At 34.8% G+C, this 23915-nt stretch overlaps 5 protein-coding genes across 5 annotated transcripts; 3 read left to right on the top strand and 2 right to left on the bottom strand.

Moving 5' to 3' along the window:
- Nucleotides 1-338: 338 nt before the first annotated feature.
- Nucleotides 339-1555, bottom strand: LOC106414078. Its single transcript, XM_013854790.3, has one exon. The coding sequence runs from the start codon at nucleotides 867-869 to the stop codon at nucleotides 528-530; it is 342 nt and encodes a 113-aa protein (XP_013710244.2). The 5' UTR covers nucleotides 870-1555; the 3' UTR covers nucleotides 339-527.
- Nucleotides 1556-5410: 3855 nt separating this feature from the next.
- LOC106411784 (IST1 homolog) lies at nucleotides 5411-10537 on the bottom strand. The gene is made up of 6 exons (XM_048736689.1): nucleotides 10306-10537; nucleotides 10060-10192; nucleotides 9850-9953; nucleotides 9595-9766; nucleotides 9359-9499; nucleotides 5411-5951 (listed from the first exon to the last, which is right to left on the bottom strand). The coding sequence occupies exons 1-6, from the start codon at nucleotides 10353-10355 to the stop codon at nucleotides 5580-5582; spliced, it is 972 nt and encodes a 323-aa protein (XP_048592646.1). The 5' UTR covers nucleotides 10356-10537; the 3' UTR covers nucleotides 5411-5579.
- A 1538-nt stretch (nucleotides 10538-12075) lies between these two features.
- On the top strand, nucleotides 12076-13224 carry BNAANNG41370D. The gene has a single exon (XM_013853009.3). The coding sequence runs from the start codon at nucleotides 12184-12186 to the stop codon at nucleotides 13048-13050; it is 867 nt and encodes a 288-aa protein (XP_013708463.2). The 5' UTR covers nucleotides 12076-12183; the 3' UTR covers nucleotides 13051-13224.
- Nucleotides 13225-16920: 3696 nt separating this feature from the next.
- On the top strand, nucleotides 16921-19836 carry LOC106412535 (LEAF RUST 10 DISEASE-RESISTANCE LOCUS RECEPTOR-LIKE PROTEIN KINASE-like 1.1). Its single transcript, XM_013853440.3, has 4 exons — nucleotides 16921-18047; nucleotides 18127-18168; nucleotides 18246-18488; nucleotides 18553-19836. The coding sequence occupies exons 1-4, from the start codon at nucleotides 17408-17410 to the stop codon at nucleotides 19503-19505; spliced, it is 1878 nt and encodes a 625-aa protein (XP_013708894.2). The 5' UTR covers nucleotides 16921-17407; the 3' UTR covers nucleotides 19506-19836.
- Nucleotides 19837-22176: 2340 nt separating this feature from the next.
- Nucleotides 22177-23347, top strand: LOC106412185. The gene is made up of 3 exons (XM_048736688.1): nucleotides 22177-23039; nucleotides 23126-23194; nucleotides 23270-23347. The coding sequence occupies exons 1-3, from the start codon at nucleotides 22338-22340 to the stop codon at nucleotides 23282-23284; spliced, it is 786 nt and encodes a 261-aa protein (XP_048592645.1). The 5' UTR covers nucleotides 22177-22337; the 3' UTR covers nucleotides 23285-23347.
- Nucleotides 23348-23915: the final 568 nt, after the last annotated feature.

Raw genomic sequence — 23915 nt, 5'->3', positions numbered from 1 at the left:
AAAAAATATAAAACAATTATAATAAATTCAGTGGTTAAAGTCAATGTTATCTTTAATAAATTTTAATTAAACATATATATTTAATTAGATTTTTGTCATATATATATATATGTTTGATTTACTTTTTTTGAAAACATAAATAATAAGTTATTATGCTGATTTTTAATTAATAAAAAATAAACTAATAAATATTTGTAAAACGATTAAGCCCGCATATGCGGGCAAGACACCTAGTTTATGTTTATAAACATAGATCCAAAACCATTAACAAACTTAATTCGGTTTACTGAGTTCTAAATTCTTAACCGGAAACCCAAAACTTAAACCAAGAAAAAAAATCAAACTCCAAACCAGCTTGAATTTTCTTTATAAGAAAATCCTCAAGATAAGAATATATGTATAGAAAAACTCATGATTTAAACTTAAAACCATACCAAATCAAACAAATTATAAATTTTGATTACGATATATGGTCCATACTAAAACCGAAAAATCGAACCGATTGAAAAACCTCGAATCACCAGACTTCAATCTTGTCTTGTGTTATTATCTAAAGGTGGAAGCTGAGTCGAAGTGTTCAAATTCCAAAGATCATCATCCCACACAACATCTTCGAACAAAACTCCATAGTTTTTCTCAACAAACTCCACATCCCAACATGAAGGCAACACGGTGCTCCATGTCATCAGCTCGTCGACCACAACGTCTCCTTCCTTGAGCCACATACCCCACAACCCCTCCTCCTCTTCCACAGCCGCAGCTGCAGCCACCGTCGCTGCTGCAGCCAATGCATCAACTTGCTCCACCACCACCACCTCTATGTTCCTCTCCTCTTCCTCTAGTTTCTGTTTCTTTCTGTCCCTCTTCATGTTAATGATCAATGCATGTAAGAAACAAGGTAGAGAGAGGGTATATTTAAAGGAGGGATCAGAAGAGAAAAATGAGTTTTGAAGGGAAAGTGTATGGAGACATGGGTTTAGGACATGGAGGATGAGAGAGACTACAGTTGCTTACCACACACCATCTGTCTGTTCCTTTGGCCCTACGTGTCCTCCATCACTTTTTGCTGCAAATATCTTTGAGAATGTTCACAAGAATAATAACAATTAATTTTTTCATTAGTTTTATTTCTCATGTGCTGAAAAAATCAAAAGGCCGCCTAGAGGAAATTGAGATCCCCGAATGTACCAATAATTATCATTTTTATATTATTTTCTTATGTTGTTTTTCATGATGTCAATGAAAAAGAAGAACAAATAAACTGGTTCGATATATACTTTAAAAAGGTTGGAAAATGATATAAAAAATAGTGCAAATCCCACCTGGACTTGAAATAGACCAAAAAAACGTTCATGAGAAAGAGACAAAATTGTATTTGGAAAGGACGAGATGAGATTGTGTGCATACGAAGGGGCAAGTCATAAGTGGACCTTTCTCTATTACACGCACACGACGACGACCATGACGATGTGAATCGCTTAATATATTCTTCCATTTTTTTCTCTCTACTTTGTTCTGTAATACAAATATGTCTTCAAATTAACACATTTATCCTAATGGCCGGTGAAGAAATAAACCAGGCATTCCACGATAAAATAGTGCAAATTTCCTTTGCGTAAAATAACTATACAAGAAATTGATTACTTGTTTGTTGCCTCCATAATTGACTGATGTAATAGACGTATTAAAAGTTCTGAAGGCAAAGGAATAACTACTCAAACCAACCAAATTACTGGACCAGGTTTAGAGATTCACGATTTAATAAAACGTTTAGGATTTTAACATTGTAAAAAGGAAGAAGTTGACTTTCTATAGAAGGGTAAGTTTACAAATGATTCATAATAATAAATTAGCGTAGGCATTATAAGAAATCAAACCTTAATATGGTTAATTAGGACTTGGTAAAATGTACTTTCTAAAACGTTTTCTTTCATTAGTTGTATTTAATTTAGGGTTTTAGAAGAAAACGAAAGTCAAAATAAATATTAATCTATACTATTAAAACAAAATACCTAATATGATTTTACGCTTAATTTTTAGAGTTATTTACAAGACAATGTCACTCCTAAATTTATGCATATCTTAACTAATTAATATCAACCAACTAATTTAGAAAATATTTTAAAACTTAAAATTCAATTCAATTAATTAAATTTTCTCTCCTTTATTGTTTCCTTTTTAAAACGTACCACTATATTTATTATCCTAAAAATTATTTACAGCAATTTTTAAAAAACTTATTCACTATACCTTTTTATATAATATAGTTTTCCAATTCAATGTTTTTGATAACACTAAACTAAACATTATATAATTTTTTTAAACAATAATAAAAGTTATTAAGTTTAAAATGTTTGAAAATAAAAATTTAGTATGTATAATTGATATTATAAATATGTCAGAAATAGCAGAATATGTAAAAAATATCTCAATAAAAAATCTATTAATTTGTATAAAATCCTTTAACTAAACATCAAGAAAATTTTGGAGAATTTGTAAGAACAAAATTATATTTGAAGAAAAATATTGTCAAACATATTTTTATCATTAAAAACTATATACAGGGTTAAGACATTAAAAATTATTTTAAATTAATGAAGACGGGTTGAAATAAACAAATTATATTATTTTGATTCTTATATATGTATATTTATACAAACCTTTATATGAATTTAGAAAATTTATTATATACACAAATTATATATGTTAATATATGCTATATACAAATTATATACGAATCGTCAGAGATTTTTGTTCGACAACAGATCTAGGCAGGATATGAAAGCATTGCTTAAAATTTAAAACACCTTTTTTTGATAATACGCTATAAATTCATGTATATTTTATCAAAATTATCAGCAGAAAATGCTTGCGATTTGAAAGCGCGGATCAAAATCTAGTATATATTAAATTAAAAAAGATCACACCATATGCAACATCCCTTATATATTAAAAGAGAAGCATTGTAATAAATGCATTCACATTATAATAGACACGTGGCAGCCTCACAATGATTTGATAATAAATATGCTAACGCGTTCACACTATAGTCATAAATGTGTTAACACTATGTACTTTGTGATTTTTTTAATATAAAACTCACATACATAGTTCCAATAAAACTCTAGATTTTTCGGTTCGAATAAAAATAGATAACGAATCAAAAGCCAAACTATATATATATTATTTTTATTGTTTACAGATAAAATTGAGCAAAATATTCATAAATTTTGATTCGATTTGTTATCCGTTTTGATTTGAACCAAAAAATCTTGATATTTGAAATTTTACGAAACAAATCAAATACTAAAATACAATATCCAAAAAAGAAGCAAATCACTAATACCAATATTTTTAGGAACATATATCTAATTCGATATGTTATATGCATATATATACATATATGAAAAGAATTATATATATTATACTTTATATCAGTTTTACAATATAAATTTATTATATTAGGTACTAGAATTAAAAGGTTATATAATGTTTTATTTTTGTAATAAAATGTTATTATTAAATTATTTTTAAAATTTTATTTTATTTACGAATCAAATCGGATATTCTTTAAAATTCTAAAACATTTCGGATATCAGAGTCACCGAATATCTAGGTGGCTAAAGATCGAATTGACAAGAATGCTTCCAAATATCCAGATACTTGATATGTGTCCACCCCTATTTACGAATATAATTTTATTTTCTTTTGATGAAAAAATGACTAATGTCAAGGTCTTTTTTATTTTAAATAAATTTTATTCTGAACAAAAATGTTATTTAATATTAATTAACAATATCTTTATATATTTTTCAACTATTTTTATATACTTTTTACATAAACATACATGTGCACCTTGATGTGAGCATCTTATAACTAAGTATTCACCACAGCTGAAGTATCTGATTTTTTTGAAAGTTGAAATATTTTTTCTTAATGTTTCTTTCACTACCGACCAAATTGTAGTGAAATGATTTGTCTTAATAATTTTCTTTTCTTTTTCTTAAACTATTATCTGTTTAAAAACTATAATATGAAACTATTGGTTCGACATGACAACTATCTAAACTTCATAATATGAAAATAAACATATAATATTAATTTTAGGTTTTTATCCGAAAAAACCAAAATATCAAATGTTTTAACCGAATAAACTAAAATGAATATTAATTTAAAATAATAGTTATATTTTAGAAGATTAAAAACAAAAAAACGTAAAACCTAACCAATATCCAGATTAAACAGATTTATTGTCTTTTTTATTAAAAATAACGAAACTAATAATCACATCCCGCGCAAGGCGCGAGTTATTACCTAGTACAAAATTATAAAGGTCGTAAATAAAAGCAACACCTCACGGTTAAAACAACACCTGCACTCTCTTATTATCAGTAGGAATGAACACGGTCTGAGAAATCGGCCACTCTTTGACCGATATCAACGCCTTTCGCAACGCATTTTTTGCAACTCTCGAACACCGCGTCGATGGCGAGAGTTTCTTGGAAGATAACTCAATCTATATATGTTGGTACGTGGCGAAAATAAAAACAAAGAGGAAAAACGTGTTAGGTTACATTAGCACCTCACGCAATAACTAAATCTATAAGATTTATTTAGCTAAACGACATATGTGGGGTACAACTTGGAAAAGAGAATGTGGTAAAATTGCTATTAGAGGGATGAGTTTGTATAAAATGGTGTTACATCAAACATAAATAGTATGTCATATTTGGAAATGGTTTATAAAAAAAATATTACATGTCATCGAGAAAAACATCAGAAATTTGGAAGAGAAGACAAAACGCAGCTTGCCATCCCAGTTGTGTCTATTTTGTATACATATTACCTAACAATCGGCAAAGTTTGAAAAAAAATCTACCATCTAGTGTATATTCCCATTTAATAATGTGGCCATCAAAACTTTTTAAAAGTATTTTGGCCTAAAGCAAATGTTTTAGTGGCCTTTATGTAAGGGCTGATGGTGGAACTACTAGTGTCATTATCTACGAAGGTAACCAAACTATTTGAGCTACAAATTTAAAGCAAGGAAAATGAAAGTTGTTTTGCTTGACTTATAAAAAGACTTCACCCTGAAAAGAACAGTAAAAAATGTTAATCAAGACTATTGTTATTATTGTTGGTTCATGTTAAACACGATAAACAATTAAAATACATATTGAGAAACATCAATTATCTCACATTTTGTCCCATGTTCCCACTATTATAATATATTTTTCTATGTATCAATGGGTAATCATGACTGAATCTATGTTATTTGGTGGGAATTTACTAGGAAAAAGTAAATAGAGCCAATTAGAATGATTTGACATTATATTTTTGTAATTATCAAACCAATGTTTTGGAAATATTCAAATTAGTTTAATTTAAATACAAGTGGTATAACTTAAAATAACTTAAATCAACGATTTTGATTAGGATTACCAAAGTTAAACTTATGAAACCAGTTCACAAGGTCACACAATTCATAGCATATTTTTACTGTTACTCTTTAGCATATATTCATTTCCAAACCTAACGAAACATCGTTAACCCTTCTTTTGCAAATCATGACGTAGCAACTACATTAAGTTTGAAGGCTTCCCTTCTGCTGCTACAGCGGGTGCAGCCCCATAAGAGGCATTCACTAGTTGCGCTGCAGCACGGGCTGCAGCAGTCGCATGATCAGCGCTAGCTATAGCAGCCCGAGCTCTCTCCATTACATCACTGTGATCTCGTCTTGTATCAGGAGGCGCTTGAGAAGCTACATGCAGCTTAGGTGATGATGACATGTTTTTGCTCACTGGGTTTTGAGCTTGAAGCTTCTGGAGTCTCAGCGTGGCCTCTGCAGGCAGAACCTCGGCTTCCCTAGAAACCAAAGACTGAGCGTGGCTCTGTTGGGACGGTCTAGATTCAGAGACACTATCTTGACGATGTATTTGCTTAGCTCCACCCTACAAATGTCATTTTCAACCAAACCATCAACTTTATAAAGAGAATTCATTTGAACCAAACTCAACATTCACGGTAGCCGCAAGACGTGGAAAGATTATGATTCTATTGTAACGCAGAAATATATTTATTGCTCCTTTTGCCTATTGAATACTACTATCTCTGTTCTTTAAAAATAGATTTTCTAGTGTATTCACACATATTAAATCACCATTATAAATCTATTATTTTCTACAATCCCACTATATAAAAGCAACTAATTTCAAGCATTCTTAGGCATGCCACATATGATAAAATATTTAGAACCAATCATTTAGTCATGTCATTATGAATTTCTTAATGACAAATTGCTGGGCCTCACAAAACCTTCACACTAATTCAATGTATCATTCCAGCCAATAGCATATCATATTCCTCCCTCTTCGTTAACCCTAACCTCCACAATTCTTATAAGCTTAAAATAGTTAAGGCAAATTACACTACACCATTAAATAATTCATACCACCATCTTTCAAAATTCCGGCTAGATAGATACACTTTCTCCACTGTTCAGAGCCATTAACACCTTAATCAGATCAAAAACCCCAACCTAACGACTCTCTTCAACTTCCCCATCTCCATCTATATAACCCTTTAGCCACTTACGAAGCTCAAGTATTCTCCAAAGTTATATGAAAATACCTACCGCAGCTATGGCTGGACAAACTCCAACTCAACTGCACGAAATCCAGTCGAGGCGTGTTGAAGAAGAGTTAGAGTTTGTATTATGATCAGAGTACGCAAATTTCTGTCTAGATCGGCCATTTAGATCCCTGCAACTGAATCGCCACTGCCGAAGAGACGACGTAGCAGAAGATGAAAGATGTTTTTTCGTTCGAGAACTTTCGTATTGAATCTCTTCATAAACTCTTGGTAAGCTTATGTTAAGTTTAATGTTCTAAATCTGATCTGATTTGATTCGATATTATACATCGACGAAATTAAGCTTTTAAATTTAGTCATGATAATTGATACTGTTATGAAAAATTCCTTTGAGATTAGGAAGCATAAGTATATTGAAGCTCCAGATTGGTAATGATTTGTTTTTTTAAAAAAATTATTGCTCGAATGTATGGTTTGTCTATGCTCTTTCTTGATTAATAGTGTTTGTATGATTTTTTGCAGAAATGACAAAGCAAATCTGCTCAAATATTAGCCACAGACCTGAAAGTTTTTGCGGCTTTCAACTAACTTTACAAAGAGATCACTCAGCTTCTGACTCTAGAGAATTTTAGGTAAATTTTCTGTTCACTTTATATAACTGAATTTTCTGGAAAGCATACACTTTGGTGTTTAAGAGTGTGTGTGTTTGTGTGTGTGTGTTTGATATCTCCACAAGGAAAACGAGAAATTGTTAAAATATGTTGATACAAAATCAGCCAGAAATATAATGTATACTGTGTTGCAGAAGCTGATCGAGGGAAATCCTTTGTTTGATGTGAAGCTTCCCTTTCCCAGTTTCAAGGCTTCCCAGCTCAGAACTTTGATCAATCAAAGGTGAATTTCCTATATATTTCTTCAAACAGAAGGGTCAAGTTTTCAATGTTATTTTGTGCGGAATATTACATCTCGAATTGGCAGAACCAGCTATGTCAACGAGGCCAGATCTAGAGTTCAACACATCAACCAAATTGACAAAATTATCCATCTCTTTTTTGATGTATGCCATCAAAATTTAATCTAATCTTTAACTCGAGTCCTGAAATGGCTTTTTGTTGCAGGTTGTACAAAGTCTTGAACATTCTTGAGTTCAATAGCACGAGGCAAAATATGCCAATAATAGTGCATGATAAAGATGGAAAACTCTGACTACTTTTTGAAAAACCAAATAAGTAAGTGTAACTGGTGATTTCATATAACAAAGTATACATATCTTCCTTTTCAAATTATTTTATGCCACTTCCTTTTCAAAAAATTTGGAGAATGCATGCTTGATCATTAGTATATTATACACATATGGGATTGGTTATATAATACACTGAAAACGTAGCTCCAATTGCTGATTTTTCATGGGATGTTAACGCAACGATATTGCTATCTTTATTACAAACTCATGTTGGATGTGATCTTGACTTCAGGAATCTTTTATTTTCCTAGATTGATAATTCTAGAAGCAGAAGCATGTAATACAAAGTTTGGATATTTATAGTTAATTAACTAACTTGTCATGATCTGTGTTTGTACCAGGTCAAAGTTGGGTGCACAAGGCAGGAAGCAACTGTGCTTAATAATGATTTACTATACACATGCTTTACTATATTTACTCTGAAATTCTATCTGAATAAAATATTTTCATATCTTTTTTTCATTTTTTCATTAAAACATATATATTTCATTTTATCATTAAAATAAATATTTGGATAATTAAGTAATTTCAAATTTATTTAAAATAAATTTATATTTCATTTTTATTTTAAACAAAACTTTTAAATATTTAGTTAATGTCGTATTTATTTTAAAATTAAATTTATATTTCATTTTAACTAAAACAAAATTTTAAAATATCTAACTAATTTTGTTATGGGCAATTCTCTCAAATAGACCTTTTTTATTTTGAAAATTTTAATATTTTTTAGTTTTTAAAATTTGAAATCATACTCCCAAAACCCTACCCCTTAACTCTAAACCCTAAATCATAAACCCTAAGCCCTAAATTATAAATCCTAAACCCAAAAATACACCCCTAATAAAACTTTTTTGGTCATTTTGATATTTGAGGTCTATATTTGTTATAAAAACTTTTTTAGGTCTATCCTAGGATATTTCTCTTTTGTAATTACAACTAAAGACATGTATAGTTTTGTATTAATCTGTGATTTAATTTAATATAATATAATACTTTTTTAAAAAAATTGATCCTTCAGCAGTAAAATTTTTCAATTTAGAATATTGTATATCACATGATTTAAAATATGCTTTCACTCAAAATTTAAAACAAATAAAATAAATTATTGTAAATGAACTATAAAATTATTGTGTTTTAAAATGTTTTATAAACAATTAGTAATATTGTAAATGTAGTGAAATTTTTTGTAAATTAACAAATTTGAATCATGTAATCCGCGCGTAGCGCGGAAAACGAATCTAGTTCTCAATAATTTTTAACCAAAAACAATACAATAAACTCAATTAAATTTTTTAAAGTTTACAATTTCCACATAGAAAACATTTTCTAAAACAATTTCTTTTCTAAAACATTTATCTTAATGGAACAAGAGAGAGTACTATCTAGTGTCTACAAGACAGATGAACAACAAATTTAGATTATAAAAGTTTCCAATTCAATGTCATATTATTTCTATAAACTTGGTGCATGTTACCAACTAGCATTCTTTCAAAACTGGAAAAACAAGTGTTGAGCAAGAAGTACCAGTAAGTCTTCATGGCTCTTCATGAACTCAGCTTCAGTGGCAGAAGAGTCCCAGTTCAAACTGTACTCCTTGGCAATTTCCTTCAAAACCTTGAGCCTTGTCTCTCCGGACGGACTTGCAGGAGAAAGCTTTTCAATAATCTGCTCAGAAAACCGAAACAATCCAACTAGTTAAGCATCACTACATTCAAGAACGCAATTCAAACATGAATAAGAAAGAAGCTAGTATTATTAACTGTACGATTGACACCAGAATCAGGACGGAGCTCAGAAGAAACCATGATAAACTCTTTCCCATATTTAGTACCGAAAAGATTCTTAAGCTGAAGAAGATCAGGCACTTCAGAGCACCTCGGAGCAGCAAAGATAATGCTAGCAATAGCTTCTCTCAACTCTCTCGGACATTCCCTAATTCCATTACAATCCCAAACACACATATAAGAATCACTTCGTAAGAACTCAAATCACAGATAAAAACTCCAAAGACTCACTTTTGACTTTCAAGAATTGGAACACGAGCAAGTACAAACTCGCAGAACAGCTCCAGAATCTCATAAGCTGCCCATAGATTCATTTCTCTGATCACATGCTCCACCTAATCTCAGACAATGAAACATATCGATTGTAAGAAAAAAAACAACATTACACGATGTGAATGTGAATGTGATGATAAGAGGGGAAGAGATAATAAGGAAGGAGACCCTGATTCGAGCGATTGGTTCTTGTCCTGCTTGTAAGAACTGAGCTATCTCCTTCTTCATGTGTTTGAGATGCATGTCTCTCTTGTTTTGTTGTAGTTTCATCCGAGCTATCGCGAAGTTTAAGGATGTTTTGCTGCAAAGAACATAAAATTCGTTGAAGAATCATAGCTTCACAATCCGAATCGTGAACGAGATCACGGTACAAGGCTAAAGCGAAGAAGAAGGAGGAGGAGGAGGAGGAGGAACCATTTGGCGCCGAAGACTCCACGGTTGAAGAGTTGGTTTAGCAGCGACATGGGATCTGATCGGAGCGGAGGAATCTACCGGTTGGTGAAGGTCTTTCAATGGTGATCGATCGGTTGATTGACGAAAAGGAAAACGAACATAGTGAGATAATTACCTGCGGCGCGGTGCAGGGGTATAACGGTGCATAAGTGTATCCAGTAATAAGCGCGCGTGACAATCGTTGCTCGAAACGAGAGTAGGAGTCATAAGATGTGTTTTTGAGTGGTAAAATCGTTTCCGGCAGGTCGGATTTAAAAAAAAAAAAAAAAAAAAAGTGTTTCAAAAAAAAAAAATCATTGGGTTTGGAATTGACTTCCGACCAATCACAGAACCGACAAGTGGATGTCTCATCATCGAATATATGATACCAAAAATTCTTTTTTTTGGGGCTTCCACTGGATTTAGGGAAATTTGATACCAAAAATTCTTCTTTTTTTTGGCTTGCAGAAAAGTTATCCCTATCAGGGAAGGTAAAAGTCATACTTGGTAACTTATGGTTCAGTGATAAACTGATAATATTCTTTGATACATAAAATTAAAATCTTGTCTCTTCTTATCTTCTCGCTGAAATCGCAGCTTGTTTAACTGTCGTGATTATTTATCTTGGTCGCGATAATAGTAAGAGGAAAGAATGCGAGAAAGAGTGATTAAAATGTTAAGAGGCACTCAAGTTTCTACGTAAACCTCTCTTTTGTGAGCAGTTCCAGAAACTAATGAAGACAGCCAGGAAACTTCAAGCTTCTTGAAGGCAGCTCAGTTTGAAAGACGAGCTCTCTCAGCTTGTGAAGATAGTTTTTGTTTTTCCAAAGAAGTGGTTCACTTTACTGTTGATGAGACCAACATAGTTCAAGAGTCTTGAGGTATTCTTGTCGGGTTTTTCTTTTACAATTGAAATATATTTGATTGTGTTTGATTATATGCTATGAGATAATGTTTCTTGATGCACATAATCTCTAGGTTTTCTTCCTGGGAAAAAGTACAAGATACTTTGGAAAAGAGCAATGTGAATTTAGGCTCCTCAAAATACTTTGAAAGAGATGGGTTTTGTTCGAGTAGCCAAGATCTCAAGAAACTCTTTTCTTTTTTGGTAAACAAGATCTCAAGAAACTCTTTTCTTTTTTGGTAAACAAGATATCAAGAAATTTATCTTGTGTGTTGTCTGTTTTGAAAGTAATATATAGTTTAGGGGTTACAAGAAAGTCGTTCTTTTCCAAGCACGGTAATTAAAAAGGAGGTTTGGCAACACACATAGGAGACCTAGTGAGCTGGCTATCGGCTGGCCAAAATCTAGGCTCCAGTACTGGGGGTGGTGGCTTCCGAACCTTCTCGCGCAACGAGATATTAACCCAATTGGCGCAAAATCAGCCGTTCTCTATTCGATAGTTATTAATAAATTGCAAGCTATATGTTATTCCGTTCTAAAATTATAGATTCCATATTACGATAAATCCGCCGCCAAATGGTTTATACTTTATAGTAAAGTTATAATGAATTTTGATCAATATGTGGCTAAATTCCCCTAAATAACGCTAAATCGTAAATGTGGTAGGGGACTTTGTCAAATATGAAACGTACATATCACATATGGCAAGCAGCTGACTCATGTAACGTGGGCTCTTATCTCTTCTGGCCTGCACTTCCTCGAAAGCATCCGCCGCCACCTTTCTCCTACGCGTTCTACAATTCTATCCTATACTTATCTGCCACATCATATGTATCTTTCTTTCTGTTAAATACGCGCGTGACCACTAAAGCCAAAACCTCTTCTCTTTCTCTAACTCTCTTTCCTCGTTATAACCAAGCAAAAGAAACTCAATCTTCAATCCAAGAAAAACCCTCATGGAGGTACCGGTGATTAACAGAATTAGCGACTTTGACGTGAAGATAAACTCGATGAACGACCCGTCGTTATTACCTCGACCGTTTGCCGTCTCCGGCGTTGGAAAGTTACATCATGCTTATTGTTTCTTGAAATTGGGCGCTTTATTGCTACTTTCATTTTTCGCTTCATTCACCATTACTAGAATCAAAAGGTTAGTCCTTAGGTTAAGAAAAGTAGACGCGTCTCTACCTTCCCAATCTCTTGTCTATGATTACGACAGCGACTCCGACTCATCTTATTCCTCAGACTCCTCAGACGATGGAGAAGACGAGGATGACAAAGAAGACGACTCGGTCAATGGAGATTCACGCGTTAAAAGATTTAGTTATTACGAGGACAATGACGACAAGGGTATAGATGGAAATGTACCCTGGCTGCGTCGGTGCAGTAGTAGCTTCGGCGACTTGTTGTCGTGGCCTGATCTTGGTGGGTTCAGCTCAAGTGGAGTCGTAAAGCTATGGGACAATCTTGATCTAAAAGGAAGTCATGATGCTGTGGCTTCTTTCTTCAACAAGTACGGAGTTTCCTCGTCCTTGTCTCCGGCTGTTTTATTAGCGGCGGAGAAAAAAGGATCCGACACCGTGGAAGTGAGTGCGTGGGATGCACGCGAAGGTTTCAGAATGCCAGCTTTGCTCGCGGAATGGAGACAGCCGGGGAGGTTGCTAGGGAAGATCGTAAGGGTCAACGCCGGTGGCGTTGACAAGATCTACGTTGAGGATGACGCCAACGGGGAGATAACGGTGGGAGACATGAGGATGGTTAACGGTGCGATGACGGAACTGACTGAGTCAGACGTTGTTACGATGGTGAGACGCCGTCGGTGAGGCTGATGATTCTCGTTGGGAGTTGTATTAATGACAAATGATTGGTACGGTCCGGTCTAGTATACACCAAATTAAGATTCAAAGTAAACTGTAAATGACCTCAAGATTTTTTTGTAAATATTTTGCTATCATGTATGTAGATTTTATTTCAATAATGTTATTTTAGTGTAAAAAGTACTCTCTCTTTCTAATAGATTTATATTCTAGAAAAAACTTTGGTTTCAAAAAAATACATATTTTACATTTTCAATGTAGTTTTTGTCAACTAATAATGAAAAATTGTGAAGTTCAAAAACATTAATTGCATTTTTTTAAAATTTATTAGTTTAAAAATATAAAAAATATAAAATTACAAAAAAACTATATATTTATAGCTAAATTTTAATATATTTTATTAAAAAGTGAAAAAATTCTAAAACATGGATCTTTTAGAACGGTTGGAGTATTTATTATTTACTTTCAATTTTTCAAAAAGGAAAAGAATCTTTGAAACTTACTTTTATTGCCTCATTACTCTTTAATTAGTGACCACAGAAATATAAATAAGTTAGAATATTAACGAAATCAGAGCATTCACAATATCTTGTAGAAAGCCTTTTGAATTTGGTTGTATAATGACTGATAGTTTAGTCTTTGTAGGAATATTTTTTCGTAATATTTCGAATAACAAATTGATGGTTTGTTGACAAATTTTTATTTCAAAATGGAAACGTGGCGCTTGGGTTAGAGAAGATATATTAGGGTTTGGCGAAAGTTATTGGTGTGAGAGATTTGACTTTTAAATCAACAACAATCATTCAAGTTTAGTCATCCTTTTATTTTTGTAATTTTAATTTGGAAGTCACGTAATTCATGTAGTTTACACTTTACATCTCACAAAAACAAATTATTCAAGGTTAGCCGTTACTTCAGTTTCAAAAAAAAAAGGGTTAGCCGTTACTTGATTTTTTACGATTCTCCTATCTTCGTATTGTATTTTTCTTCTTCTTAAACCTAGACTCATTCTCTCTAATATTCCATATTTGTACTCTTTGTATTATTTTTACTCTAAAATAGTTAAAACTAGGGACATGTCCGCACTTTGCAGAATATTGTTTTATTGCTGTTAATTATTATTTTTCGGATGATATAGTTAACTAATTATGTGATCGTTTTTATTTGCTATGAGTATTATTTTATATTTTTATTATATTATGTAGTAATAGGTGATATGCTAAAATATTATGTGTTTGTTTTTCTAATAGTGTGTTGTTGTGGGTATAATATTATGTGTTTGTTTTTTTATAGTATGTTGTTGTGGGTATAATAGTAATTATTAGTGGTGAAGTGAGTTTGTGATGTAATGCAAATTGAATTTCAATAATTTTACATTTGTGCATTTGTTGATTCTAAGGCTAATAGTTTCAGGATAAAAATTAATATTTTTTCCAATTATTTGAACATTACTTTTTAAAGATGTTTTGTGCTCTCTCCCTATATTTTTACATTGAGCCATCATTATCTATGCATTTCGTTTACCTTTCCGGTGTGCTGTGATTCTTACCATCACCGAAAAAGACTCACATATGTGCTATTGTTCTTCTTCACCTTTTTCTTCTCTTCTTCCTTAGATTTTGGCTCATGTTAGGAACTGCATCTCCTTAGGTTGGGTCAGAGTTTAGTCGTCTCTGAAGTTGTTTTATCGTCGTTGGCTTACCATCGATAGTCTTTTCTCGTCTTGGTTTTCAAGATATGGTTTTTGGTGATCTGACTTCTATAGCTCAAGGATGGCTCCACGATTTAATGATTTTGTTTTGTCTACCCTTCCATCTATGTTCCCTCATCTCGTTGCAGCTTTCATCGCTGCTTGCGTCTCTGTGACTCTCCTTTTCGCCATGTTTGGCACTCTCCAGGTTTGGATAGTGTTCTCCTCCGAGTATGCTCTGTAGATTTGGAAGATTGTTTCTGGTCTCAAGTCTGGGCTCTAGTTTCTTGGGGGTTGGCTTTCGTTCTCCCTCACTCACGTTGTTCTCTTCTTCTCTTGCTTCCCTTAGTATAAGTGTGTGATATTAGTCTCTTGGAGCTTTGGTCCCTTCTATCCAGAGCTTTGTGGTTCTTCATCGGCATAGGCGTCTTGTTTGTGCTTGTTTAGTTTGTGAGGTGCTTCTTACCTCTTAGCTGGTGGTTGTGATTATCGTTCGTTATGTATGTCTCTTCATGATTCGTGGTGATTTTTGCCTTCTGTTGATTATTCTGCCTCTAACCCGCTTTCTTGGTTCTTTGCATTGGTCATTGATCAAGCTCCTTTGTATTCGAGGGATTGCTTTATCTCAAAATTATCTTTCTACAATTTTATGATTTTTGATTGTTCTGGCCAAGATACTTTATGATAAAGTGGGGTAAGTTAGTTTTCGTTTTTGATCGCCTTTGAGCTCTATATCTTTATTGAGTTATTGTTACCTTGGTATTTTTTTCTCTGTGATTATGGAGGTTTTATGTTTAGATTATGTGTTCTGCTTTAGTTTAGTTAATATTAAGATAAATAATTAGTTGTAAATGAAATAATAGAAAATAGTAAATAATAATAAAATAGCAAAAGTTTATGTTATTTTTAGCTGTGAATAAATTAAATATTTAAAATACATTTATATTTTTTTTACTTATTTCTTTATTCGTTTTGCAATTTTTTGAACAATAAAATAGATTATCAAACTTCAAATGATGATGGTTAGTGTGAGAAGGATTAGATAGTGCATAATTAGAAAATAGTGAACCAAATTGCAATAATCTAAAAGAAGAAGAATCTAAAATGTAAAATAAAAAAGAGGACACATGTCAACAAATCCCTATTCCACGTCATAAGAAGAGAGAAAAATTTACTTTATATATAAGATTAAGCTAAAGTCAACTCCATAAAAAAATAACATTGAAAGTGCTCTAATCTTTTAACCTTTACTTATTTGAACATTGTAATATTTTTGGAAAATACCTATACACTATACAGTATTTATTCATACTACCACCACATATTATTTCCTATTAACATGAGATTTATCTCTATAGTGTGATTCACACACAAAGGTTCCCCTCAGCATTTAGATTTTTTCTTTTTAGTGCGAATTGATGGAGAAAATGCTTACAAGAAATATGCTAAGTACCGTCAAACATGAATCCTATATGACGACTGTGATGCAGTCAATGGTGAATCTTCATAAAGTAGATTGAATTGTCGGCTCTAGAATCGTTTGTAATATTTTTTATAATTTGTAATAGCATAATTATCCATCATAAAAAAAAAACTAAAAACTAAACCGAATAAAAAAGTTGCTCCAGCTCCAGGTATGGAAGACTTTCTTTAGGAGATTTACCAAAAGTAAAAACAAACAATGGCAGAAGAGAGTTGACCAACTTCAGTTTTTAAAAGGAGCTCTAAATTCAATATCCTAAAATTGACTTCCAACCAATCATCATAGACCCAAAAGTTCGTGCCTCATCATCCCATACGTAATAATAGTATGCAAATTAGTTCCAAGGTTAGTCGTGGGAGTGATGTCAAGAACAAAGATAGTAGTCCTTAAGTTTGAAATGTTTTGCTTAACTATATGTTCATTTTAATTAATGATCTATTGTATAACCGATTAGATTCATCATCAGTGAATAATAAAAAATCTTCAGTTAATCAAAAACTCTATAACTCGATACAATCAAATTAGTCGAAACATGAGCAGCAGCCCTCGTGTCGTCCTTATTCTACAGAGAACGTGTTTCATTAGCTCTACAAATCTTTTTAAAAACTTATTCTCTATTGTTCAAGTTGGTCGCCATCTTTAATAATTTCATATTCAAACATCTTGTCTTCTATGGTGTATAGCGCGACATCATTATCAAAAATAATAATAAATCATATCATTTACAATGATTTTTTGCTCGGGTATTATCTTTAAACCGGATAATTTAAAGAGCAGACAAAACCAAAAGTCTCTCTTTCAATGCTTATAACGTTTTAAAAATGGAAGATGGGCGATGCGTGGTCAAATCTTGATTCTTGAATATGCAACACAGTTCTATTGAATTGAAAATTCCCCATTCCACCAGAGTCTCCGGTCAAACTCACCCTCATATCTTATTTTTCCAATAAAGCTGCAAGATTCAACGACTACTGCAAATTTTTTTTTAAAACTGCCATCACAAATCTTCATCATCTTCTCTTGTAACGACTCTTATTACTCTGTAGCTCTGTCTGAATCCTTCAAAAAGTCAACGCTCCTGTCTTAATACTGTTTAGACAAGGACCATCAAGGATAGGAGGAGAGTTATAATCCAATCTCTTCAAAGATAGAACCAAACTCTTGATACTCTTTGTAGATCACAACAACAAATGAAGACTATCTCTGTGTTGGCCTTCTTCTTCTTCCTCCTCTTTCTCATGGCAGAAGCTCAGAGAAAGAACAGGACACGTTGCGACACATTCTCCTGTGGAAGCCTCGACTTCAAGTTCCCTTTCTTTAGGACAGACATGGAGTCTAGATGCGGTTTGTTCAAGCTGAACTGCAGTGATCACCATTTTCCAGAGATACAGCTTGAGGAAAAAGGGTTATGGTATAAAGTCATAAGCGTCTCTCAAGCAAACACCATAACCATTACAGACCCAAGGCTTAACCAAAGCTTGGAAACAGGGTCCTGTACTGACTTGTCAAGCTTCTCTATTCCTGATTCTCCATGGCTCGAGTTGACCGATTTATACAAATGCAACAACAGTAGGAAGAATGGTTTCACTTATGCAAATTGCCAAGGAGGAGGAAGCAGCTTGTACTACTCCAAATTGGAAGAACATTCAGGGTGCTCAGTTATCAAGTCTCCAGAGAGCTGGGTGATTCCAAGAAACAAGAACCAGTCTAATCTTAATGCGACTTTCTCTCTTCATATAGACCTGCCTGGAAGCTGCCATCGCTGCTATAGACGAGGAGGAGAATGTAACATGATCAACGACAAGTTTCGCTGCATTGGGGGAACCAAAAGTATGATACAATACCATGAATGATGAATGAAACATTTGGAGTTGACAATAATTCAATTTTTACCTCTTCTTTGTTGCAGGACCAAACAACCACCAAGGAGAGAAGTTAAAGCTAGGATTAGGTAATAATTCAATTTACTTCTCCCAAGTTTCATCTTTCTCAAACTTTTGAATCAACTTCCTCTCTAACTCTATCCAGGAATAGGAGGATCTGTCATCTTGATAATCATCTTGGCGGCACTCTTTATCACCATCCATAGGATGTACAGAAGGAAAACAAGTCCAGATCTCCTATCTAGAAACAACTCCAAATCCGACGTTGAGTTTAGCAATGTCTTCTTTAAGCTACCAATCTTCTCCTATAAAGAACTTCAAGAAGCAACAGATAACTTCAGTAAAGACAGGTTACTAGGAGATGGAGGCTTTGGCACTGTCTACTATGGTAAGATAACCAGTGCACTACCCATTGTAGAAAGTGAAGTTGACCTATGCTTTTCTGATCTCAGGAAAAGTGCGTGATGGGCGAGAAGTTGCAGTGAAGCGTCTCTACGAGCACAACTACAGAAGACTCGAGCAGTTCATGAACGAGATAGAGATCCTCACACGTCTCCATCACAAGAACCTAGTCTCCCTCTACGGCTGCACCTCGCGCCGCAGCAGAGAGCTTCTCCTCGTCTACGAGTTTGTTCCAAACGGTACGGTTGCAGATCATCTCTATGGCGAAACCGAAAACTCGAGAAACAAATGCTTCTTAACATGGTCGATGCGCATGAGCATCGCCATAGAAACAGCTAGCGCGTTGGCTTACCTCCACGCTTCTGATATCATTCACCGTGATGTCAAGACAGCAAACATTCTCCTGGACGGTAACTTCGGAGTCAAAGTAGCTGATTTTGGGTTATCGAGGCTGTGTCCGAGTGATGTAACGCATGTTTCAACCGCTCCTCAGGGTACTCCGGGGTATGTTGATCCCGAGTATCATCGATGCTATCATCTAACCGATAAGAGTGACGTATACAGCTTTGGAGTGGTTCTTGTCGAGCTGATATCGTCGAAGCCTGCTGTTGATATAAACAGGTGCAAGAGTGAGATAAACCTGTCGAGCTTAGCTATAAACAAGATACAGAACCACGCGACACACGAGCTGATTGATAAGAGTCTTGGATATGGAAAGAATGAAGGAGTTTGTAAAATGACTACAATGGTGGCTGAGTTGGCTTTTAGGTGCTTGCAGCAAGACAGTACACTGAGGCCGAGAATGGAACAAGTTGTGCAAGAGCTAAAGGGAATCCAGAAGGAAGATCGCAAAGAAGAGACGCTAACTTCTTATCCTTCACCACCGGAGTGGGACGAGGCTTCGCTTATAAAGAATATGAAATTTCCACGTTCACCGATCTCTGTGACTGACCAATGGACAAGTAAATCAACTACACCGAATATTAGCGCCTACGACTGCTAAGATCCATCATGAGGTATTGGTTTATTCTCAATATAGCATGTAGTGAAGCCGTAGGTACTGAGAGAATGCACATAGTGACATAACTTGCACTACCTTTTGTTTATCATACTCATCATATGTAACTGTGTGTAATATTAACTCAAAAGGTTCTAACAAAAAACAAAAATTTGACTCACATCTTAATTGATAGAGTTATAAACTGAGAAGTAGACCTGTGCATGATACCAGAATATCCATTACAATTAAAGACACAACAGATCCCTAATAGCAGAAGCATAGGAGATTATTGGGAAACTAATCTCATCCTATGACAAGGCAAAATTACTTGAAGAAACAAATTGTAACAACGTCCCGTGGATCCCAGACTGGTCCTGTAGGACATCAATCCTAACCCCTCACTTGTAAGCTCAAAGCTCTCTTCAAGTAGATTATTGGCACGCTTGGCACTCTTCGAACCCAAGACTTCATCCTTTAACAACATTCTCACTAGACGAGTTGTCACCAATTGACATGTAGATCAATTGGTGAATGTGTGGGAGGGTTGTTAAAAGGTGAGATCTTGAATTCAAGTAACACCAAGCGCACCACAACCTAATTATGGAGTCAATGAGGGCTCATAAGTGAGGGGTTGGAGTCAATATTCTGCAGAGCCAGCCTGAAGACAATAGAACGTATAGAGTCCACGGGACGGATTGTCAAACGAATCTCAGCAGAAAAAATATAATGGTTGGTGAAAGCCATTTCGATACATTCCACTAAAACCTATTATGTAGGCTTGTAATGATCACACTTCACACTACCTAAGAATTCGAACAGATGCAGCTTGTTAGAACCTATACGCATAGCTCCAGTGAGAGTCTTGATCGAACATGCAATGAACTTCAATAACAAAAAATGTTGCATACACAAATCACGTATCATCATCACATAATTTGACCCAGGAAAGTTTCCCAAATAAAATCAACACCCACCAACTAGACTCAGGAAATCATAAGAAAGATAGTCAAACTGAAACTGGGGTGGCTCCGTCTTTTCAGGTGGCTTCTCTAGTGCTCCGGTAATCCAAGTAGGAGCTCCCATTTTCAATCATCTCCGCAGAACTAAAACCCTCGAGTGGTGTTGAATCTGAGTTTAGTCGGCTTAGACAAGGAGAGACAAAATGTACTGTGGATTATTTCAAAGGTATTTTATTGATCGGAAGAGAGAGTGAACAAACGGAGAAATAAACTGGCATTCGTCGGAGTTATCAAGAAAGAGTAAGAGTAGACAAACTTTAATTTTTAGCTGTCAGTTTCTATGTGTTCAGGTCTTGATCTCTTTCTTTGTTGCCCTTGTTTTTTTATACACGAAATCCTTCTTCTCTTTGCCCTAAGTCGATTTTCCCTAATGAATTGGGTCAGGTTTAGGGGCTGAGTGATTGGGCCGTGTGATTGGGACGAGCCTTCGGGTCGTTACTTTAGTCGCTGAGCTATGAAGCCGAGCTCGTGGCGTCTGAGTTGTGCCATCGAGCCGATCTCAGGGCACAAAGTTAAGCCGGGTTGAAGTCGATTTAGTGCGCCTAGTTTTTTATTCAATGGGCCTCGTGGACTGATGAATCCATCTCCAACTAGTAGGAATATAATAAATATATGTATATGATATTTGAGTCTCTAATTTGTCAATTGCAAAATATTTTAGAAATTAAAAACCCACCTTTTGTCATATTCATTATAAGATTTAAAGTTAAGAACATCATTTCCTTTAAAAAAATCATAGGTAAAAAAAAATTTCAAGTTAGATAAACTTTGGTAGCAATTTTCTCCTTCGATTTTCATCGGTCGTAATATCTTAAGTCACTTTAGAATGATTTGTTGAATTGTATTTTTTTTTTTTTTTGAGAAAGGTTTTTTCTCTTTTTGAGAAAGAGCCTAGAGAACAGTTTGTTGAATTGTTGGTACACCCAAAGTGTGGATTCCAGCAATTGTGCCGGGGTCTAGTGTTTCTCATGAGTTTTCTATCATCTTAATTTAGAGGTATCGTTTTGTGGTTATAGTGAATCACTGTTGTTTTATACCAATCCTAACGACACTATTATCGAAACATAATCCTTTCAAAACTACAATAGAACAACCGCTTTATGGAAGAGTTCATTGTTAAAGAATGTGAGAAGTTATTTCAAGTGGAAGAAAAACAAAATCAGTGTTTACTAAAAGATTTTAATACGAAAACATCGACATCAAATTGTTCAATGTAAAATTTATAGTTCAGGCATGAAATACTACCTACACATTGCATTATGATAAGATAAAATACGGAAAAAAATCTACCATTCCAGATTTATCTGTTTATGTGATCACGCGATTTGGATTATCTAATTCTTATTACGAACAATCATGTATCTTTTACATCGGTATATAAGCCCACATAAAATTAGATAGTTAAGTTTCGATACACCATATACTTTCAAAAAATTAGTCATGAATAAAAGCTTATCTACCAAAAGTATGGTCAAAGTCATTTCTTTTGAAGTATTTGACTTACTATATGGCGTATACATGTTTGATTAAAAAAAAGAGTGTTATTTATACATGTTTAGGCTAAGAAAAAAGATTATAAATAAAATTTGTCATAATCTGCATTTTCCGAAAGTACCCTCCCTTTACCGTATATATAAGAAAAAGATGTGGCTTCTCCCTTGGCTGTATCGTTAACAATAAACCAACCCGAGAAAAATAAAAAAAAACACCACCGCCGGTAAAACTTTCCGGCGAGAAAATCCTCAAGTTTAAAGAGAAGAGATAGATTGGTCGATATCGTTTGGGATTCTCGAAGAAGAAGAGAGTGCAACGATCAATGGTATTACGCGGTGAGATGACGACGCCGACGAGGAGGAGAACGGAGCGACCGAAGAGTCTCCATAATTTCACGCTCCCGGACTTGAAGTGGGGGAGTCAGCGTCATCTCAAGTGCTCGAGGATCGATTCTTTGCGCAGCGGTTCCGGCGATCACCGGCTCCGACGCCGATCTCCGCCTTTCAAACTCCCTGCTTCGATCCCGTCTGATCACCGGAGGAGCATCAACAACCAGCACCGCCGCGCACCGTTCGAATCTGTGGAGAACGGCGGCGAGGAGGAAGAAGAAGGGATCGAGGAGTTCAGGGTGAAGATCATGTCGGATCTGAAGACGGTGAGGGATAAGATCACGCAATCGATGTTTAGGGAACACGCGCTCGAGGACGAAGAAGAAGAGGGGAAGACCGACGAGTCCGGCCGCGAGAAGGTTTCTCCGGCGAAGCCGTGGAATCTGAGGAAAAGGAGGGCCGCGTGCAAGGAGCCTGTTTCGGAGAGGATAGCGAATCCTTCGCCGCCGAGGGTGAAGGAGAGAGGCGGAGTGGTGGAAGCCGAGACGGCGGCGAAGGAGATGATGATGCGGCGGGGCAAGTTCTCCGTGAAGCTGTCGAAGAAGGAGATCGAGGAGGATTTCATGGCGGCTCTTGGGCACCGACCACCGCGCCGGCCAAAGAAGCGGCCGAGGACCGTTCAGAAGAAGCTCGACGTAAGTCTCGGATTGTTCAGTTTCTTGATTGATCTGATCTGATGTGATTGAAAGTTGATTTATTTTGTTGTTTGCCATGGATACAGAGCTTGCATCCTGGGTTTTATCTGAGTGAAGTGACGCTTGATGCCTATAAGGTCCCTGAAGAAACCAAGGTATGATGATCATAATCCCATCAGCCTTTTGTAGTTTTTGAAAAGTTCTGAATGAATCTCTTTGCTTTTTTAAAGAATATACAGCGATGATGATGTAAAAGATTATGTAATTCAGTTGCCGTGAAGTTTCAAAGAGTTGTCAATCTTTTGAAATTGGGTCAAGTCTTGAAGCTCCCTTCCCTCTCATGTTCTGCTAATTTCTCGTTTTGTTAATGATTTTTTCTTCCCAACTTGTTCTGAATAAACTGTACAAAAAGCTTTGGAGAATGTGTAGGTTCCGGTTGATTAAATATATAATACAGTTTCATTTCACAAAAGAAAAAAAAAAAGCTTCTTCTTTCTTTCAGAGTGATCACACTACAAATCTTACACCAAGAACCAATAGCTTCAGAGGTTGCTAGATCTCAGATTTTTCACATGCTTCATATATCGCTGAGCATCTTCTCATATGCTCTGCGTGAAAAAAACATTGATGCACCGGCAGAGGAAAACCCAAAAATCTTTTGTGAGATTAGGTCAATTAAACAAATGACTTGTCTTTTCATCTACTTATACAAGCAGTTACAGATCTAGGAACAGCTTAATGTGTGAAGAAGAGAGTTTTCTGGCTCAGTGTTCTTTGAGATTGAGTCTGTGCAAGGAGTTTTTTTTGGCTCACAGATCGTTGAACTTAGAAAGGCTGAAAGTATTTTTTTTTTTATTCCTAGGAAAAGTTGAGACC

Source organism: Brassica napus, chromosome A7, assembly GCF_020379485.1.
Source record: "Brassica napus cultivar Da-Ae chromosome A7, Da-Ae, whole genome shotgun sequence".
In the NCBI taxonomy this organism is placed as follows: domain Eukaryota; kingdom Viridiplantae; phylum Streptophyta; class Magnoliopsida; order Brassicales; family Brassicaceae; genus Brassica; species Brassica napus.
The sequence above is the reverse complement of the archived record's forward strand: the minus strand, read 5'-3'. Positions and strand labels throughout refer to the sequence as shown.